Raw genomic sequence first — 21,156 nt, forward strand, 5'->3', positions numbered from 1 at the left:
CCGCGCGAGAGAGCGAGCCACAGCTGTCGAAGCCGGCCGGCCGGCCGGCCGGCGCCTCTGATTTCCGTCGCTCGCGGCTGGCCGATGTGTGCGTATGATCGTGACGTCGGCACCGCGGCCGAGGCCGCGGTCGCGTTGCCTCCGCCGGGCCGCAGCTGCCCGAAAGTCGTTTTCCGCTGGAAACGCAGGGACGCGTAGCGCCGCGGACCGGCACTCTCGCGGATCTTCTCCGCGCTCTCTACGCGTTCACGCCCAACAAGCATGGCGCGCGCGCTTGCTCGCAGCTCGCAGCGTGGACGCCTCTTTTCTCTCCTCTCGTGCGCGTGTGACATTTCTTCCATTACCGTACGTTCTCTCTCCACACATCCGCATTTCACTCTTACGTCATGTAATTCGTAATCTTTTATGGACAAATATTTTTCTATCTCTAAGATTTGCACGCACACACATATTTCCGTTTAATGAATTGTGTTTAATGAAAAAGGGAGATCTTTATCTTTTTGGGTAAAATACACATACACACTCTCTCTCTTTCTCTGTATCAGATTGGAATATATATTTACATACATATAGTCCTATTATATTTTATTTCGATTAAATAGTTTTTGTCATATTTGATGTTTTCAAAACGATATAATATTATTTAACTGAGAGCTGGATAATAAAATAGATTCTTTTCTGCAGTTTTTCTATAGATTTATCGGTACAGATACAAAGAATAAATTTTCACGGTATGTAATTACATTTATATTTTTAAAAATTTTTCATGAATATCAGCTTTATCTATGCGTTTTTATCATGCTATATGTTATAACGTATTGATGTATATATAAATCAGACGGTTTATTGGTAAAAAAAACTTATATAAAATTCTTATTAATATGAAGATATAAAGTTATTTTAAAAGCGTAAATGCGAAAAAGCCAGCATCGCAACATCGTCAGTTCAACCAAGTATGTCGAGTCATTTTTTGCGTCTTCGTTGTGTGTACGATGTTGCGTATGGTTTTTTTGTCTCACGTTAGAGTACAATGATCGTAGGACAAAGAAGCATGAAAGCGCGAGGAAAGTATATTCTTTTGTATACACCCGAGTGACCGACAGAGCCAGGACATATATATACGTATTGTATATATATGTATTGTATATATATATGTATGTATATATATATATATATATATATATATATATATATATATATAAGGCCGCCGTACGCGTTACGTAAAGCTGCCGCATTTGTTGCACAATAATCGGTTTCTATAAATAACTCCAAGCATGCCGCACTCCGGCTCAACTTCTTGTTTACATACGCTCATCATCGTTGTATTGGACTTACTCGTTTCTTGATCGCTCTATCCTCGAATCCCGAATTCTGGAAGCTACAACTTCATTCATAATATGTTCGTTCTATTTATTTAAATCAAATCTGATATTCTCAAATTTGCGTTTATATAAAATAAAATAATACTTGATGTCTTGTAATAAACGTTGGTGTCTGCTGATGCATTTTTTATTAATATAGATAACATGATAACATAACGTTTTATATATTTAATAAAATATTCAAGAAGTCTATGTGTATATATATATATATATATATATATATATAGAATGTATTATGCGCTCATCAGCATAGATTATTATCATAATAAAAAAATGCAAAAGTGAGCGCTATAAACAAACTACATATGGTGTAAAATATATAACACAACGTACGCCATGATAATAAAATTACATAAATGTCAACGCTGTTGTTATCAAACGGATTATTACAATTGGTATCAGGCATAAATAAATAACTATTGTATACGACATATCAGTGAAGTAATAATTTTGTTTCTCACATTTGTATAATTATATCATTACATTACATTGTATTATATTTTACTTTTCTTATGTTTTTAATAATATGACAGTGAAAACGATAGAGAGTTCATAAATATTTTTATGTATCTAAATTATATAATTTATCATTTATTTGGACGCACGTCTTGCTTATGTTATGTGTTATCCTATCATATTAATAATATATAAGTCTTATATGATAATAAATTCATCCTTCTCATAATGCGTTACGACGTTATGAGGAGGAACTATTTCCTAAACTTCCTTCGCGCATTGGAAGAGGGAGAATGCATAACTTTGACTCCAAAGTTGGACGGAACGCATAAAATCACATCAGATATATGTTTATCTGCTAATCGCACGACAAGTACGATATCAACCCATCAAACAGTTTGTCGTTATATAATCAGCATAGCTCTTGCATTATCAATCGTGATAAATTTGCGCCGAGTCGTACTGATAAAATAACTTATTCCGACACACACGTCTTAGTATATATTCCTCAGTTTATTTTTTTGATGATTTAGAGAAATGTAAATTATATTTTTCATATGTCAAATACATTCGTTGACTTGTCTATAACGTACAAAAACGTAAAAATAGATTTCTATAAAAATATAAAACAAAGAAATTATACCCGTTTGTCATATAAAAACGGAAGCAAAACAAGAATCATATTTAATAATTAATTAATTTATACAATTGAGCCACAATTGTATAAATTAATTATTAAATATGATTCTTGTTTTGCTTCCGTTTTTATATGACAAACAGGTATAATTTCTTTGTTTTATATTTTTATAGAAATATTTTTACGTTTTTTTATTTATTTTATTATTATTTTAATATTATTGTTCAAATATATTGCGTAATATCGTGATTATAACTCATATGTCATATAATCAATAATAATATTTCTAACACGTTTTTAATGTCATGACAATAGGTAGTTCAATGTAATGTAATTTCATGTATATTATATAATCCTAATTATGTAATATACATACTCTCTATATAACTCACAATATATGTATATCGATTAGATAAAAAAAGAGTACCGCCATAACGATATCTAACAATAAGTAATATTTATCAATGCAAAGTGTGCTTATGCGAGGTATGTATATCTCGAGATGAAGCGTTAAACGTTTATCGATTATTTCACGTTGCATGCGCAAATACGCGAGAATACGACGCATATAGCTCTTTACTGTTTGTCCCGTATTCCAAGACGAGAAGCGACCTCGTCTCACCTCGATGCACTTTTTGCGTACGCATACTAGTTTGCGTTCGCAAACTCGCGGCTTAATAAACGGCTCGGGTCGAGCCAATCCTGACCACGGTCAACCTAGCAGCACCATATCACGCGCGTACATTGCTTTTTAAGTAGTATATATACACAGAGGCGGGAGATATATACCTCCGTGCTGCGAGAGCGCATGCAACGCGCGCGAGGAGAGGCCGCGAGCAAGCGAGAGAGAAAGAGAGAGAGAGCGCGACGTGGAGCGAGATGCGGTGAGTGAGTTATATTTCGCACGATGCACCTACGTGCACCAGGTTAACCTCTGCATTCGGGTGCGCATGTACCCGATGATGGTGCATGTCGTATAACGTTTGTATCGCGGCATGACGTAATTTGCGAATGCGTATACGCGTTTTCTCACAGAAAACGTCATTGATCTTGACATCACGCGCTGAAATTGTTGTGTGAGATATAAATCTATACTATATGAATATTATATAATGTGCTAGAATATATATGTATAATAATAGAAAAAAAAATCGCGAAAAAGAAAAGAATACATGACAAAAGATGATTGGCTTTATATTACGTTTCTATTTCTACCTGTCAAAAACGAATCTGAATATTGCATTTACCGATTATTACCTTGACGGTATACATAATATAGCGTCGCGCATGCAAAGGAAACGTCGCGACGTCGTGTCACGTCGTTTTACTATGAAATCTAGACGTTTGAACGGCTTCATTTAGGAATGAGCTTAACACCTGTCGCAACTGCATAATTTTTCTCAATCTCATTATCCATCGTGACTTCCTGCCGATGTATTTAACTAGGTTGTGAACATTCGCAATAGTCACTATTCACTCGTTGCGATAAAGGCGATCCCCGAGTTTCCGGACCGTGTTTTTATCATTCATGCAAATAAAATGCGAATGATAGGTCGACTACTTGCGGTGTAACGTCCGTAATAGATAGGAGTTCTGCCTCGTCGTGATAGACATAAGTAGACAAAACGGGTCTTTATTTACCTGCACTTATCTGGAACATGACTTCGCAGTATGACTCGTATTTGTACAGGAATACTTTATTGGCGTTGCACGTTATAATCTGCGATATCACTATTAATTAATAGAAGGCGTATATACTTGGTTTCATTTCTCACTTTTGCAGATATACGTATAATCGCGATGATAGACATAAATAAACAAGAGTAGTCTTATTTTAAGATCCAGCTTAACCATGATAATTTCATGCATATATACAAGCAACTGCATCCCTGCAATAATATTATATTATCACTGTCTTTTAATAATCGATAAAGAAAATTTAATAAGCGCCGTTAGAGGTTCCCCTATTTAGTTCACAAAGACAGAGCTACCACGATAGATGTAAATAGACAATACGGGTCTTTATTTTAGGAACTAGCTGCGGCCTCTCTACAATGTAGTATACACGAGAGTGTGAGTTTCAATTTGCAGAAGTTCACGCGAAATTACAGAGAGAATACTATAGCTCGCACAATACTATTCTTTAATCATTAATTCCAAATTAATAATAAATTAATCTCTTATCTTTTCTTCTATGTGACAGTACAATGTAACGCACAAGCGAATCATGTTCCACAACATTTCACATATTATAAAAGAGACTGTATAATGCTGTTTAATAATAATAAATTAATGATATTATCTCTGTGACGCGCTTCGTATTATATGTAGTTACTATACAACACAAATGAGTTCTGTCCTATATTATTTTATCGCAAAAGATATTGCAATATTACTGTGTTCAATTCATAATTATTAATTTTTTCCTTACATGTCTTTTTTTACAATGTGCGTCTGCGAATAATTTATAATTCTTGGATAGATCGAAATTACGAGCGTAGCAAATAAACAGGTGACGAGAACGTGCGCGACCTAACTCAATGAAGACTACGCAATTTTTCCGGTGCAACGTACGCGATCATCCGTCGCTAGGTCGGCAGCTTTCGAGGTTAGCAAGGCTGGTCGCTTCGTGACCGTCTGCGAGCCGGATGGCCGTCGACGAGCCGGTATTCCTGTCTCTCTTTATGGCCGAGCTTACGTACACCACGCTCTCTTTCTCCCTCTCCGTTCGCGCGATCGGAACGCGTGGGTGTGAGTGCGAGATAGGGAGCATGAATGAATCTCCTGATTCCGCGCGTCTAGGATTGTCTGCGCATAAACTGCGACGCGAACCGTTATCACGACCGGAACAGTCGCTCGAGGCTCACAATCAGTTACGAATTGCATTCTTTCTCTTTCTTAGGAATGGTGGATTAAGTCGCGCGGCGTCGTTTACTTCAATGCGGAATTCGTTTTTCGTAAAACGTGCGCGGCCTTTGGGCCATAAAAATGTAAACGGCAGAACGTACAAGGCGTACGATTTTTGCATAGAAACGAGTGTCAGATGTAGTCTTTCGCAACTGAAAATAACAGAACCAACTGCCGTCTAGCTGAAAATATCCAGCTATCGTTTTTTCTTAATTGGAAATTTCAAATTGTGATGGCGATATGATTTTTTTTAATGAAAAATTACGTTTCTCGTACGCTCCGACTTTTTTCTTATATAAATTGTGCTTATAAAATTATATTCTTTCCGTAATACTCTTAACAATCGACAGAGAAAGAGAGAGAGAGAGAAATTTTATACACACATTAATGTATGTTATTTTATATAAAATTAATGATTAAAAATTCATTATTATAAAACAAATTAATTATTAAAAACATGAAAAGTATTTTGTATTGTTTCAAATGAAATATTCTACGTACAACGCGTCGATCGTATTAAAATTTCAATAATAATAATATAATTATTATTACGTAGGTATAATAATATAAATATTTATTAACTTAAAAAAAATTAAATACGAATCCTAGTATACTTCCAAGCTACAAATATCGAATCAAATATTTTCATGATGCAGAATATTCAGAATATGCATTTTGTATACACAAGACGTTAATCTAATTTTTAGGGCACATGTTTCGTTTTTCGTAGAGAATAAACGACTAAACTATGGAGATGATCTTGAAACTCCTTTCAGTTGTGCAGTCTGACAGCAGACAACAATGGTTTCTCTGTTGACCTCTTATGCTCCACATATCCGTCGCGCACCGCAAACGCCGCTTACACAAATATCGTATGCTCGTGGAGGTGTCATATACAGATAAAAGCGAAGGGACCGACCTCAGACACGAGAATAATGCCTTCGTCTCACGCCCCTCTTTCATCTTTCTTTAAGTATTCATGCGATGCTTTTCTTCGTCATTGTTGGTCTTATTTTAATACCGTACTAGTGTGTTGTGTGTGTGTGTATATATATGTACTTTATGTTTTGCATCGTACAGAAGATTGTTGCGGCGAAAGATTATACTTTTTAGAGAATACCGATAACAAAAATTTTAGTTGCAAACATATCACATGTCCCTTTCTTTTATATTTTATTAAGTAGCAATAAAAAAATTTTTTTAGAAGAAAATAAATCTAAATAAAAAAATATTAATCTTATACGTATTAAAAAGCTAAACTAGCCTTGCCGAAATTGCGACGAAAATTTAAGTTGAAACGGTATGGCAATAAAAAGTATATGGTATTAGTTTTTAACGTATTTTATGCCTTCTGTTTTATCAAGGTTTTACATTTTTTTTTTTTTTACGGATCACTACCTGCGTTTTGAGCTAGAAAGAAGGAATGATCAAGGATACCTGCTGTGTTTTAGCTTTTCTTAGAAGTTGTATTTAGAAAATACGATTTAAAAGTAGGAAATTCTTCTGATTTATTATATACGTAAAAAAAGATCTTTTAGCAGAATCTTCGGTACTTTTAATCTGTAATTTGTAATTTGAACAGAATCTATACTAAATATATATTCGATTTTGAGATATATCGAAAACATATAATATTGTCAATATTTAATATGGACAAAAAGAAGAAAAGAATAAAATATTAAAACGTTAAATCAAGTCATTCCTTATGAGCTTAATTTTACGATGATATTTTTTGTTGAAAATCACAATAATAAAAATGATAAAAGATAAAAGATTAAACCACTATTTTTTCTGTTACGATCGATAAGGATTCATTAAAATTTGCTTGTAAGAATGTTTGTGGTACATGATTGAGGAACGCGGCACATGACCTAGACATAACGTTAACGATAACGGACGGTTTCTTTAGGACGATTGCTGACGCGTGAGAGGATGCAGCGTTTCATATCGCACGTCAGAGAGTTAGGGTATAAAGAACGCAGCGCGTTCTTTCGAGCTGACGCAGTACACAAACTACTGGCCTGTCATCCGTGCCTCGGTTCGCTGCCTCGTTCGAACCAAATCCGACAGCTGGTTGACTCACGTCATTTTACGCACGGGAAGGCACGCATTCCAATTGTCATCTATATAAATTGTCATTGTTTTCACATCGCAGGTGTTTCCCCTCCCAGATGATTAAGAGTATAATATATTTACGCACGCGCGCCCGTGTCATCAAATACGAACTAAATTCTTTTGATTGTTATGTGCAAGTAAAACATTTGTGCATTAACGAGCTAATATATGAGAACGCTTCTTAAACGCAATGATTTTTTTAAAATCGATAACAAACAGTAGATCAAGTAATTTTTGACATCACTTAAACGTTTTTTAACAACAAAATGCTTATAATTATTTATATGTGTACAATGTATAATTTATCGATCTTGAATATTTAATTCATATATATGTAAAAATATAAAAATTTACGCTATAAAAAAATTAATTAAATTTATTTAAAAGTTTATAAAATATTCAAATATTATAAGTTTATAAAATATTTAAATATTAAAAAAAGGGAGTAATTTAAAAAAATAGAGAGAAATCTTTAGATAATTCAATAGATATCCAAGTAACATTTTATCGATTTGTTCTAACGTTTTACAAAAAAAAAAAAAAAAAAAAAAAAAAAAATTCAATCGGAACGAAGGTGAAGAGGAAGAAAAGACGATGAAGCGAGAGGATGAGAAGAGGTAGGGAAAAGACCACGTAGAAACGATTCGCGACGTGGCGCCCGTTGGGCTGCGTCTTACGTCACACTGCTAAATATATGCCTTAGCCGTTCCCAATCTTCATATCCATTCTCGTTCTTCATTTTATCCCGTGCGCTGTGAGCCGTGCTAGTAACAGCGCGTGGCATCGTCGTTTCGTCGGCGTCGCCGTTACTGCCAAAGACATCTGCGTGCGTGCATCTCTTCTCTTATTTTGTCCTCATGTGTGCGTGTAACTTGATATCGTGCGCCTCGGAAGCCGCAGATGCAACTGGCGTCTCGAGAGATCGCGCGACGTGAGCCAACAATAGTCAGCCGATCGTTATTGGCTGTTATTGGCGATTTATTCCGATGGTCGAGACGGATCGTGGAAGCCGGGAGAACTCAGACGTCCGTAGGGTTTCCGAGCGTACGTCTCGAATTCTGTTCGAATACACTTGGTTTCATGAAATTTTTTTTCATATTACAAAGACACGATTAAAGTCTTAGATATATATATATATATATATATATATATATATATATATATATATTTATTTATTTATTTTATTTTGTTTTATTAAATTTTAAAAATTACAAATCAAATATTGTTTTACTTTTTTCTGTGTTTTTTAATGTAATTAATTTTATTTTTATAAAAAGCATATAATATATATGTTATTTTCGCTCTCTTGTATTCTACTTATTACCAAACAACGCATTTCTTTATTTCTTAAATTAAAAAATTTTTAGTTTTAATATTACACAACTATTTTCATTCAGCTAGATGCCAGTAGTAAACCATTACAGCCAGAAATTTGGGGAAAAAGAGAATCTATTGTTATTTCTGAGCTTTCCTGATCCCGTTAACATCTGCCGACGACACAATACACAAAAATTCCCTTCTAAATGTTATCGTAGACTACCGCTTTCTTGCATTCTTGCTTATTGTTAGTTTTTTTTCTTCAGGCTACATAATTCAGAAGGTTTTGTTTCTTTATGAAAGATTCCGTAATTTTTGATATATTTATCTTATTTTTATTTCAATTTACTTATTTACTATAAAAAGAAGAAATAAGATATTAAAAAAAATTTTAATAAAAATATAGCTACATACACAATAAATTGTAATTTATCCTTGCAAGACATTCTTTGATTTTTTTAAAAATATATTAACGTATAAAATATCAAATCTTTATTAAAATATTTTGAAAATTTTCAAATATTTAAAAAAGATATGTACAGATTTGCACAATTTGATAATATTATATTTTTAAATTTTGAAATAAAAAGTCAAGAGAGAGCTATATTACTTTCTCTAAGGAATCGGCTGACATTCGTCAACTAACACGATACTCTGAAACTTGAGGAAAGAAAAGGAAAGATAGGCAACGGGCGATGGGTTTTAGCTGTTGGAACCAAGTTCCGGGAATAGCTGTTAGGGTGAATAGGCACAAAGAGGGTATTCCGGAGACCCTAACGTAAACCCACACGCACACTAATACGCACCAACCAATCGGGAAGAGACGCGTATTACTTCAGCTGTGTCGGACGAGCTTGGCCTTGAGCCTTTATATAGGGTGACTCGCTGGAATTTTTACTGCGAGCAGATCTCGCTTTGGGTTAGGTCAGAGAATAAGGTAGTCGGAATCAATCCATAGAGGAAGAAAGAAAATATTCGGAATAATAATATTATGATTTGTTTCTTTTTCCATATTATTTAACATGTGTTTCGTGTAAAAGTAATTGATGGATTAAAATTAAATACATTAAAATAGAATTTCTTCGATAAAATAAAAGTTTAACAATATAAAGAAGCACATTTTATTTATTTCGACACTACAACGTATATTTTTCCAATTTATATTTAAATAATTATATTTAAATAGAGAAATTACACAGAAATATCGTTTGTTAACAATACAATGTTATTAGACTAATGTTAAATATTGTGCAAAATAGATTTAAAATCTAAATTCTTGCAAAAGCCTCAATGAAATGTTATAAATGAAACTATCACAAGGTCGTTTACTGTTTATGAGCAATCCGCGCCTCATCTTTATCTTCGTTTTCGCGCCGTCTCCTCGTTAGTCATTCGCAGCTGATAGACCGTCGCAGATATCGTGCAGAAGCGTTAGTAACAGGCAGCTGACTGACGCCAGCCGACAGTTATTTTTGTAGCCGTTACAAGGAAAAAAGGAGAAATCGTAAAATGCAGTAGAGTCGCGTTATGCAATGTTCTTAGAATCGCTCTCGTAGAATATGTAAATGGAAGGTCGTCTATTCTGCAATACCTGCGTGTGTCACTGTTACGGAATGCTCAATGCACCTTCCTTTTCTTCTTATTTTCTACATTGACTATTCAATCCTCTCCTAAATTATGCAAAATACGTCACTGGAATTTTCAATATGTATATGCCGCCGCACATCTGCATATTCTGCATTTAGCTAAAATTGCGAATGATTCTCCACGAGATCACGATAATAACTCGAATGTAATTACCATACATTTTGGCAAATAATATTAATAATTAATTAAATATTAATTATACAAACGCATCAACGAAATAAATTTAGAGAGACATTGTTCTATCCTCATAGTGAGTAGTAATATTATTTTTATTGTCCACAGGACTATCCAGAGAATTTAGAATCGCGTAACGCTTGGAACGCGCGTACCGCAGAGAGATTACTTTTTCACGACGTTCTTTCCGAGACACGTACATACTTTCCGACCGCGGTTTCCTAGTCAGCCGCAGCTGATAGGCGGCTGCAGATAGCGACGCTCGTGCGAAGGCACCGGTAACAACCAGCTGAGTGGCGCCAGCCATCAGCTGTTGGTGACTCACGCGAACCGAGTCGACCGAGAGCGGACGGACATACAGCTGCGTACACCAATGCATAACACACACACACACACACACACACACACAGCAAACACACACACACACATATATACACAACCAATATTAGTGCGCCCGTGCGCCAGAATGCGCATGCCGTGTGTCCGTGTGCATCTTTTACGAAGACGTTTTATTTTCTACCTATAAGCGAAAATCCGCGGTTTGTCTGCACCTGGACAAAAGCTCCAAGTGATTCGATGCGCAGATACTTTTTATTGCTTTTCTTCTTTTTTTTCCCCCACTTCTTTGGATTCTTCATCTGTACATCTTATCGTCAATGTTGCTTAATACTAAAACGCGTGAGGCTATAATTAGAACTAATCGTGGTGCTGCCCAGCGATCATTTTCTAGAGTCTATTTAGACTGGCAGATAATTGCCGACAGATATTGTATAATGTAGTAAATACTAAATGTGATACGCAGATTACCAATGCCATATGGTCGATCGATTTTTGAACGAATATAAATTATATTTTCTTACGATTAAAATATGACGAAAAAAGCTGGTCAAAGTCGATTTCTTTTGTAATCTAATATTAAAAGAAATTACTTAAATAGTTTTCTTTTTACTATATTTTAAATGCAAAGAAATATAATTTTTATTACAATACATAAAGATAAGGAAAAATAAAAAATATTTATTTGATACATTAAAACACAGCAAAGATATTTTCTAGACTAATTATTTTTTTATAGCAGGATTTCTTAGGTAATGTGAAATGTTGTAAAGGTACAGTTAGAAAAAAAAAAAATTATTATTATTTTTTTAAGAATTTGTCTAATTTCTTAATATTCTTTTGAACTGTATGTATGTCGCATATGATTTGTATAAATACTACCGCTTTCTTTTCAATTCTTTGTTATCGAAGATAATTCAGTGGCACATATGAGCATGAGTATCATGTAACCTTGTAAGAAATTATCTCTTTGGGTTGGACTGCTGGTTATCACGGTTGTGGCACAGACCGATAGTACGTGGTTAATCACAACTGTAGTTACCACAGCTGTAGCTGTATTGAAACCTATAAACATTAAAAATTAGGAAATAAAAATAGAGATTAACTATTAATTTTTACTTGTTGATCTTCTTTGATTCAACTAAATAAATATATTTAAACGATTATCATCAGACTGATTATCACAAAATAACAATACAAGGAACGAGATTTTAATTAAAAAAAAAAAATTTGACGCTGTGTAGCGCGTGCGTATTCTTTTTCATACGAGTAACAGGAATTCAGGGTGAAAAAGAAGGCAATTCTATCCACTTTGTCGACCTACTTCGCCGCAACTGATCTGGCCGAGCGAGCGCTCTGCGGGTATCCGGCGAACGAACGAGCTGACGTCACGACAACCAACCATCCAGCCAGCAAGCCGCCGGCGTACCAGCTGATCTAATATAACCACTCGATGAGAGTACGCCACGTGGATTTCTGGTTCCGTGGACCTCCACGTGCCGTTATGAATGATCGTCGATGAATGCCGCGGCCTGATTCAATCCTCGTGTGTGTTACTCTGAACAATTGAGCTGCGTTTATACGAGAAAAGACGGTTGTTTCAAAACTAACAAAACTAATGTATGCTGGAATATGATTTATTTTGATAGAAGAGTGACAGTATTGGATCTGACTGCTATTATACGAGATCATTGTGACGACGACGAGAAACGGTATAATGTTGAAATTAATATGAAATGTATGGACGAGTGACTTCATCACTTATAAAATGTTTAATCGCGTCATCAACATTCTTCTCGATTTAATTTATAAATTAACAACGTATCGCAGCATTGTGGAAAATTGTTTTTTTTTTTTTTTCTTTTTTTTTCTTTTTTTTAATATAGTAATAGGTGATATACCGAGGACGAGAGTTAGAACGTTGCTACATTACAACACACTTCAATCATTGTGAAATCTTTGATAGACGATCGTGACATGGTTTATTGCATCGCGTATGATGTATGATTATGCCTTTGTACATTTGGTTATGCTTATGCGGTATTTGAATGACATCTTCGAATGAATAACTGTTAATATTTCAGTCAAAGAAAATTACTGGACAAGTGACAAGTGGTCAATAAAGAATCATCATGAAATTTAAAGACAGTTTTGGTATTTTTACATTTTTATAGGTTTTTGTTAATATATTCTATGAACAATATTCTTATAAGTTGTAAATTGTTGAATTGCGTCGACATCGACTTTTTTCAAACTATTTTACTAATTTAATAATATTATATTATTAATTTTATTGATCTGAAAATTATATATATATATATATTGTTTTTATCAATCTAAATTCATCTTTTAATTTAAATTTAATTCACTTCTAGGATCAAATTTTAATAAGTTTCAGTATTTGTACAGAAAAGCTTTCTTATTAAAAAACATTTTTATTAAAAAATAAAAAAGTAAGAGATAAATTTGTATTACAATTACATAAAAATAATACATATAGTGATTGATAATCATTTTTGATGAACAAGCTTTCACATTCGTTCATATTTATCGACACGTGGCATTTCGGAGCAAGGAGCAAGGTCACGGTCCTCCTTGCTGAGTCATCCTTACGGCGGTATATCCGCCATCTCGATCTTTCCCCTTCTCTTAACTCTCTTCCCCATTGCTTTCCTCTTACTGCCATTCGTTAACATATAATTTCCAGCTGTTTGCTATTTCCTCTTTTACCGACTTTATCTACAACTTATGTTAGTCTACAATATTATGGAATCAGCACTGCATTATTAAAGACTTCGCTAACTCATTTATTAGTTTATCGAAGTGGACTTAACTATGTAATCAAACATAAGTGTATAACTTTGATGGATTTATATAAGAATTGAATCTTTCGTATTAATTTTGATAGAAAAATGATTTTTAGATTGAGAACAAGATGTAGGCTAAACATGGATATATAACAGTATTTATATTAATAGCTAAATTTTGTTATTTTTCATATTTTAGATATACGAATGATTTATTGACATTAGTAAATATCAGTAAAACAAAATTTACATGCGAAGAACATTACTAAATTTAAGAAATTTTATTTATTTTTTTTAAGTTAGAAAAATTGATTATATAATTTTTTTGTGCTTCTAAAAATTATAATTTGTATTATAATATTTTTCGGATAAACTTTTCTAAAATGTTTGTTAAACTCTATCGTGTGTTATTTTTATTTATTTATTTACTTATTTTTATCTATAATCATGATTATCTTTACCGCAGTAAATATGAAAAGAATCTCTTGATGTTGACAGCACTAAATATTTTATACTCGCTCTTTAACTAAAATTGATGTTTACACCACGTTATAGCGTGCTTACAGCTGACCTTTACATTATGATGAGACTCATTCGCGATCTCCCGATAGCGTACGTGCGTTATTATGCCTCCATTATTTGCGTGACGACCTATGAAAGCATATTACGCGCAGCATGCGCTATAAACACAAAATTAGAGATAGAAATGTCTATTAAAATGTAGCAAGAGATTTAAAAAAATTATTGTATGTGAAATTATATATATTTATATAATATATAAAGTATTATTTTACATGCAATATGTGTTACATATATACACTTATATGTATTATATTATTTTATATATAATGTGTATCACACACAACGCACACATTAAAATTTATAAAATTATACATATATAAGTATATGTAATTTTATAAAAAAATTTAATAATATATGTATATTGCGTGTATATTTATTTTCTTAAAGATTAAGAAAAGTTGTTGATAATAATGAATATTAATTTCTAAATTATAATAATTTCTTGAAATTATACAAACACGCCAACGTTAAAAATTATGTTCAAAAAGCATGAATAAAATATTTATAATAAATTATTTACAAAACTTATTGTAGATACACAACTCTCGATATTATATTTTGATGTTTATATATATTATAAAGTATAAAATATTGAACAGCTTCTGAATTACATATGTATTTTGAATTATATTGAGGTTGTTTTTCTAATAATTCCAAAGAATGATTTGTGTGTGCGTGCGCTTTGAAATAATTTATTAATCTAAAAATACTCCTCTCTCTCTCTCTCTCTCTCTCTCTCTCTCTTTCTCATACACACGTCACTCATATGTATTTATTTTTCATGCAAAACTAAGATCAAAATTATCCATTATTTCTTATCACTTATCTGCGAAACTATACACATCCAGTCTCGTTATTCACAAAAGAATTGATATGGAGAAGCTTATTTCGGGAGGAAAACACGAAATAGTGAATGGCAGATTATCAGGAATTTGTGATAGCATATTGTAGAGTTTATTTTTTTAAACACTTCAATCTGGAAACGGAACGTTAAATCATATATGTACTGTACTCACGTACCAGTTCATATAAACATAAAATGTAAACAAAGGAGAACGGTACAAACAATACGTTTGAATGATAGTAATAGCAGAACGATTCAGAGAGTATAAACAAAATAGCGATACATACTTTAAAGCGACGTACATCTCTGGAATCGAACAGAAGTGTTACGAGCATGCGAGTCGACAGTACGTGAGTCTTTGACGCTACCGTCGAGAAGCATCAACATCTCGCTTCATTGATTACGAATTCAACCGTCTACAAGTTCGTCGTAAACAAGCCGCACGCGTTCGGTGAAATGAAAACAAAGGGAAGGGGGAGAGAGAAAAGGCAAAGCCACCTTGTTTTCAATTTTCTTAAAAGCCTTTGCGTTACGATACGAGACGCACGATCCTAATTGCTGCAAAAAATTTAGCGAGACATTACGCGTCATGCATGTCAAATGGACATGTGCGTCTGTTAATATCTTCTTTCGTTCGTGTCGCTACGATTTCGCAGCTCTATCTCTTTCATATTTTTGTACTGAAATACTTTAATCGCAAACTTTTATCACCCAACGGATGTCTTCTTTTTTTCTTTAATAATGAGATAATACACGCGCAGCTGGCTATATGAGGTAATTAAAATAAATTGACGTTGAAGTGTGCAAAGATCCAAGAGTTCAAGGATCGTAACTTTTAAGTATTTAAAGACTTAAGCATCATCGTGTAATTATATATGTGAAGTCTAAGATACTCGGGAATCATTTGGCATAAAAAAATCTACGAAAATATGATACGTATAATTCTAAAAAAAATGGAATATATATTTATACTTGATATTAAAATAAAACAATGGTTTAAATTACACACTACACTCTATATATATTATACTCTTCTTACCATACCAAGATTTTACCGTGTAATTTATCATTCAAGCCGAAGCATCGTTAAAAATTCCAATTTATGTGAAGAAAAATTCTCCACTTATATGCTTTATAATCTGTTTGCAGGAGCGTCGAGACGGTGGACGACGGCTCGGTGACCACGAATGTGACGGTCGCCGAAGTCGCTGATACACAAGAGAAGCAATCGCAGCAACCACCGCAATCTAAAGCTAACGTCGGAATTGGCCGACGGGTTAATAATCATAGTGCTGCTTTGAGCAACGGCAACGGTATCAGCAACGTCGGCCGTGTCACGCCGCGTAGCCACATGGAGCAGGAGAAGCGAATACGGCGAGAAATCGCCAACAGCAATGAGCGACGTCGTATGCAGAGCATCAACGCCGGATTCCAGTCGCTTAGGACGCTGCTGCCGCATCACGAGGGTGAGAAGCTGTCTAAGGTAAGTTTCTTGTGTGACTTTACATTAACCTCTGACCGGAGTCGTGCGAATCTCGAGCAGGTTTTGAATCATGGAGTCATAATTTATTTTCTACAGTAAAATGTTAAAAATATATGTATATAATATATGTATATAATAAAATTAATGTATATAATGTATATAAATAAAAATTAACAGAAAATATTAAATATATAAAATTATGTTAAATGTATACATTATATTAAATATTATGTTATAAATATAATATGTTATTAAATATAATCTTTTATAATAGATAAATTGAATATAAAATTGTTGTGTTCTATGATTACTATAACATATATATGGACAAGAAAGTCTGTGAATTGATTTTTAATAATTGTATGTAAACTTTTGATATTTTACGAAGTACATCAATTTTTTTTAATTATGAAAAATTAATGAAGAATCAATTTTTACACTCCACGACTCTGGCTCAGAATTCAAAATGCGCGTTTATGTTATTATATGGTAATTTCGTACGAAAAGTCGAGTGTGCCGATATAAAAATGTGCGAGGCATACTTGGCATCGTATAATAAATCTTTTGATTGAAATGAGAATTGTATCCATGTGAAAAGTGTCATCGTCATCGCCATATTTCTCGTAGTTTGAGTCGCTTGCTCATTCGGTATGAATCATTGCCATCAAAAAGGAATTGAAAACCACTTCCTCCAATAAGTTTTATCTGTGCTGGAGGAAGAATCGATCGAGCTTGAACAACGATCACACATTCATCGTCTCGTGCTCACGTCTTTCCATGGATACATGAGAAGGAATGCACAATTATTACTTGCATGCTTCTTGAGAAAAAAAGATATTCGATGAAATGTCAAAAAATTAAATTCTATGCTTTAATTTTTGTCATCAAAACATTGTTTTCTCTTTTTTTAACATTTTTGCTTTATTAGAATCTTAAGGCATAAAGAAAGAAAAAACATGTATTTAATTTTATCGAAAAACTCCGCGTAAATAGCTTACACAAAAATTGTTGCATGAGACTAATTCGAGTCTTAATGCATGATTGCTTCTATTATATATGCAAGCAATATTGTGTTTCATTACCATAATCGCAGTACCGTTTCTTTTTTATCATAATGCATCCGATTTTGGGAAATTCTCATTTCATTCCATGTGCAAAATGGCGTGCGTAATTCTTTTATGCCGTATACTAATGTATAAAACTGAAAATCTTGCGATATTATCGCAGAATCGCAAAAGTGGTGTTACGCCTATGTACTAGTACACTTTGCGATTTTGACTGCCCCTTCGAACAATATTTGGGACTTGAGAACTCCTACGACGCACTCAATCGATATGTGATAATTTCGAATCGTTGGGACGTTGTGCGAGTATATGAACATTCAATAATCTAGCCCAAGTGAAGTTGTTAGGTAAAATAATATTGTTTTTTTTCGCAAAAAATGATATCTCAATACTCCTTGGATGTATTCGTCATTTTAGTTATCGAAAAGGTGGACAAAAGTATTTATTTCTTTATAATAATCTTGAATTTTTTCTATGATGATTAATTTTTAAATGCATTTAATTGCATATTGTTATATTTCATCTAAGGTCGAGCAATAATGAAAATATAATAAAATACAACGTTGGAAATAAAATAACGAATTGATTGTCAAATAATAAATGATTAGTAATATTATGCATTTAAAGATTAATTACTTATGATTTAATTTAGCAGTATTAGATTTTATACAAAACCATACAAGAAAAGTAACGATGATAACGAAATAATAATGCCGTGAAAATCCAATTGTATGGAGATCAATACTGCATGATTTCGTTGTCTTGCAAAATATTTTTATGATTTTTTAAATATGAAAGCCTTTTACTTCGATATATCTATATATATATATATATCATATAACGAGCATAAATAACATTGATCACTTTTAATCGGTCATATAACGAAAAAAATATTACTGGCATGCAATGACGCTCGTTAAATACATAACTGACTGAATCATATTTTATTCTTTGCCTAATTTTGCACGTATATAGTGCTAAAAAATAAAAAAAATTTCTCTACATTTTCACCAAGTAAGGAATCTCTTGGTACGTATTTAAAAATCGTTTTTAACCGTTATTTAAAGAACACACACATACATCATGCTTCGGGATGGCGTTTTGGTGCCATCCGATCGGAAGAGTTTTATTATATTAGGGCCAACACGCACGACATCGGGCCGGGTCAGGCAGACACGTGGACCGGAAACGACGACCTACCTCTCTTTGACAAGGTGAATTCGTCAATAAAGCTCAATCGTTTCTTTTGCGTTTGGGCGTCGTGGTGTTACGCAAGTCGTCGACGGCTTTTATGAATCGCCGCATGCTCTTCGGTGTCGGCTAATTTTAGCATGTGAAAGTCGGTATCCGATCCCACGCCATCAAACTAAACCCCCGCACAATCGATTTGGGCTAGCCATGCAGGGACTTTAATTATTAAACCCCACGTCGTGTGACAGCGTCCGTTTAGTTTTTACACTGTTGGGACATTGACGTCACTGTAGTCGAGTATCAGCTGATGCCGACCAGTTCGCACGCTTGAACATTGTAGAACTTTCAACTTGCGAAACAATATTATTATGATAACCGAAAGGTACGATATTTTGAAAGTTTATTATTGGTATTTGCCCAAAACATTATTGAATAATTTTGTGCACTAATTATAATATATGCGTTTTGTTTGTAGATTTATTTATTATATTAAATATATTTTGTTGTAATTCTTAAATTGCTTTTATCACGAATAATTGATATATATCACGTTTGTGCGAATTTATATTAATAAATATAAAAAATTATTGATTTGAGAAAAAGATAAATAAAAGTCAAAATCACAGACGAATCAGCGTTGTTGGGTATGAATACCGGACCTTTGTAAATCTTTACCTGCGAGCTTCCTATAGCTTTGTGAAATCTCCAGAGTGTAGTCGAGCGTGGGAACGGACCGTGGCGTTAGTATTTTATACAACGCAAGTGATATTAAGTCAATTATATGAAAACTATTTTTTGATACATATACGCAGCATTAATTATCCACCAAAAATTTACCGAGCTATTTTTATCTATGAATTTATTTAAAAATTGAGATTAAATTTTTTCTTAAATAAAGAAGATAATATTCAAATCAATATTGATTTTAAATTATGAGCGATTAAATTTTTCTACACATGAGCTTTAGAATGTAATTTAATTATAGATGTGATAAAATTATATTAATTTTAATTTTCGTTGACTTGCCTTAATAAATTTGTAATTTGAGACTTGGTTATATAATAAAAATATTCAAAATTGGAAAATTTTAAGACGTGAATTTTTAAAGCCATGAGAATTGAGAACGTATAGAAGATAAACATAAAAATGAGCCAATGCTAATAAAATTTCGCGAGCTTTAAAAATAGCATCAACTAAAAATTGCGTAACATGTACGCACTCAGACAAGGTGGTCATGCGGAGGTCAAGAGTTAATGGAGTATTTAACAGGGAATGTCGACTGCGCGAAACGAGACGGGACGAGACGTCAAACACCGCCGTGCCTCGTGCGACGATTAAAGGTAGGCACACAATGCGCATGTGTGTCAGTCGGGACAAGAACCTCGAGAGTCGCGTGACTCGTAATTGGCGGTGTGAACTAACAGCTGATCTTGCGCCGATCGCAAGCGTAAGTCGCTGCGTAATCGAGCACGTGTATTCATACGTACGCGTCGTTGCATTCATCGTCATATCATACGTTATCATATCGAATTCATCTTTTATCATTCGTGTTGTAAAAAATCATATTTTTTACAACACGAATGATAAATCTTTACGTAAAATTTAGAATTAAACCTTATATGATTAATCTTAATATATATTTTATTTCTTTTGCATTAATATTTTATACGTTTAATATACGTTTTTAAAATACACCTAGAGTATAATTAAATACAATCTTGTGATAGAACCAGAATATAAGTATCATAAGTACTGCTCATAATACATAATATATGGTATGCTAAATTTTTAATTTAGCAAAGGTGATAAATTTTACTTTATTATATAAGAATATTTTAATAATGATATAGTTAGTTTCATTAGATCGCGAACTTTATTCGAAACATTATTTAGCTGATGGCTCGAGAACCCGTTGTTTCCAATAATGTTATGCCATAAAAGGTACTCTAATTATCTCGCGCGCGATTTCTGAAATTCTCTGTGACCTCGAATGATAATATATATACATGCACCGGTTTCGTTTGCCTCCGCGTGTATGCGGTAATTCGTATACATATAAGTATACATGTACATATACATATATGTATAGATGTGTGCGCGTACTTTCGCAACGCGATATTTCGCGAACCAGTCGGCCGACCACATGGTTCAATTCCCACGCATTTCTCTTGTGCTCTCTCTCTCACTCTCTCTCTCTCTCTCTCTCTCTCTCTC

The 21,156-nt window shown here is 33.5% G+C and overlaps 1 protein-coding gene across 1 annotated transcript in view; it reads left to right on the forward strand.

The window, feature by feature from the left end:
- Positions 1 to 21,156, forward strand: part of Crp (transcription factor cropped) — a 137,586-nt gene that overhangs the window by 2,631 nt on the left and 113,799 nt on the right. Inside the window, exon 2 of the mRNA XM_072898780.1 lies at positions 16,354 to 16,687. Coding sequence (XP_072754881.1) covers positions 16,354 to 16,687 — 334 coding nt within the window. The remainder of the gene's footprint in view (positions 1 to 16,353; positions 16,688 to 21,156) is intronic.

Source organism: Anoplolepis gracilipes, chromosome 9 (genome assembly GCF_047496725.1).
Source record: "Anoplolepis gracilipes chromosome 9, ASM4749672v1, whole genome shotgun sequence".
Taxonomy (NCBI): domain Eukaryota; kingdom Metazoa; phylum Arthropoda; class Insecta; order Hymenoptera; family Formicidae; genus Anoplolepis; species Anoplolepis gracilipes.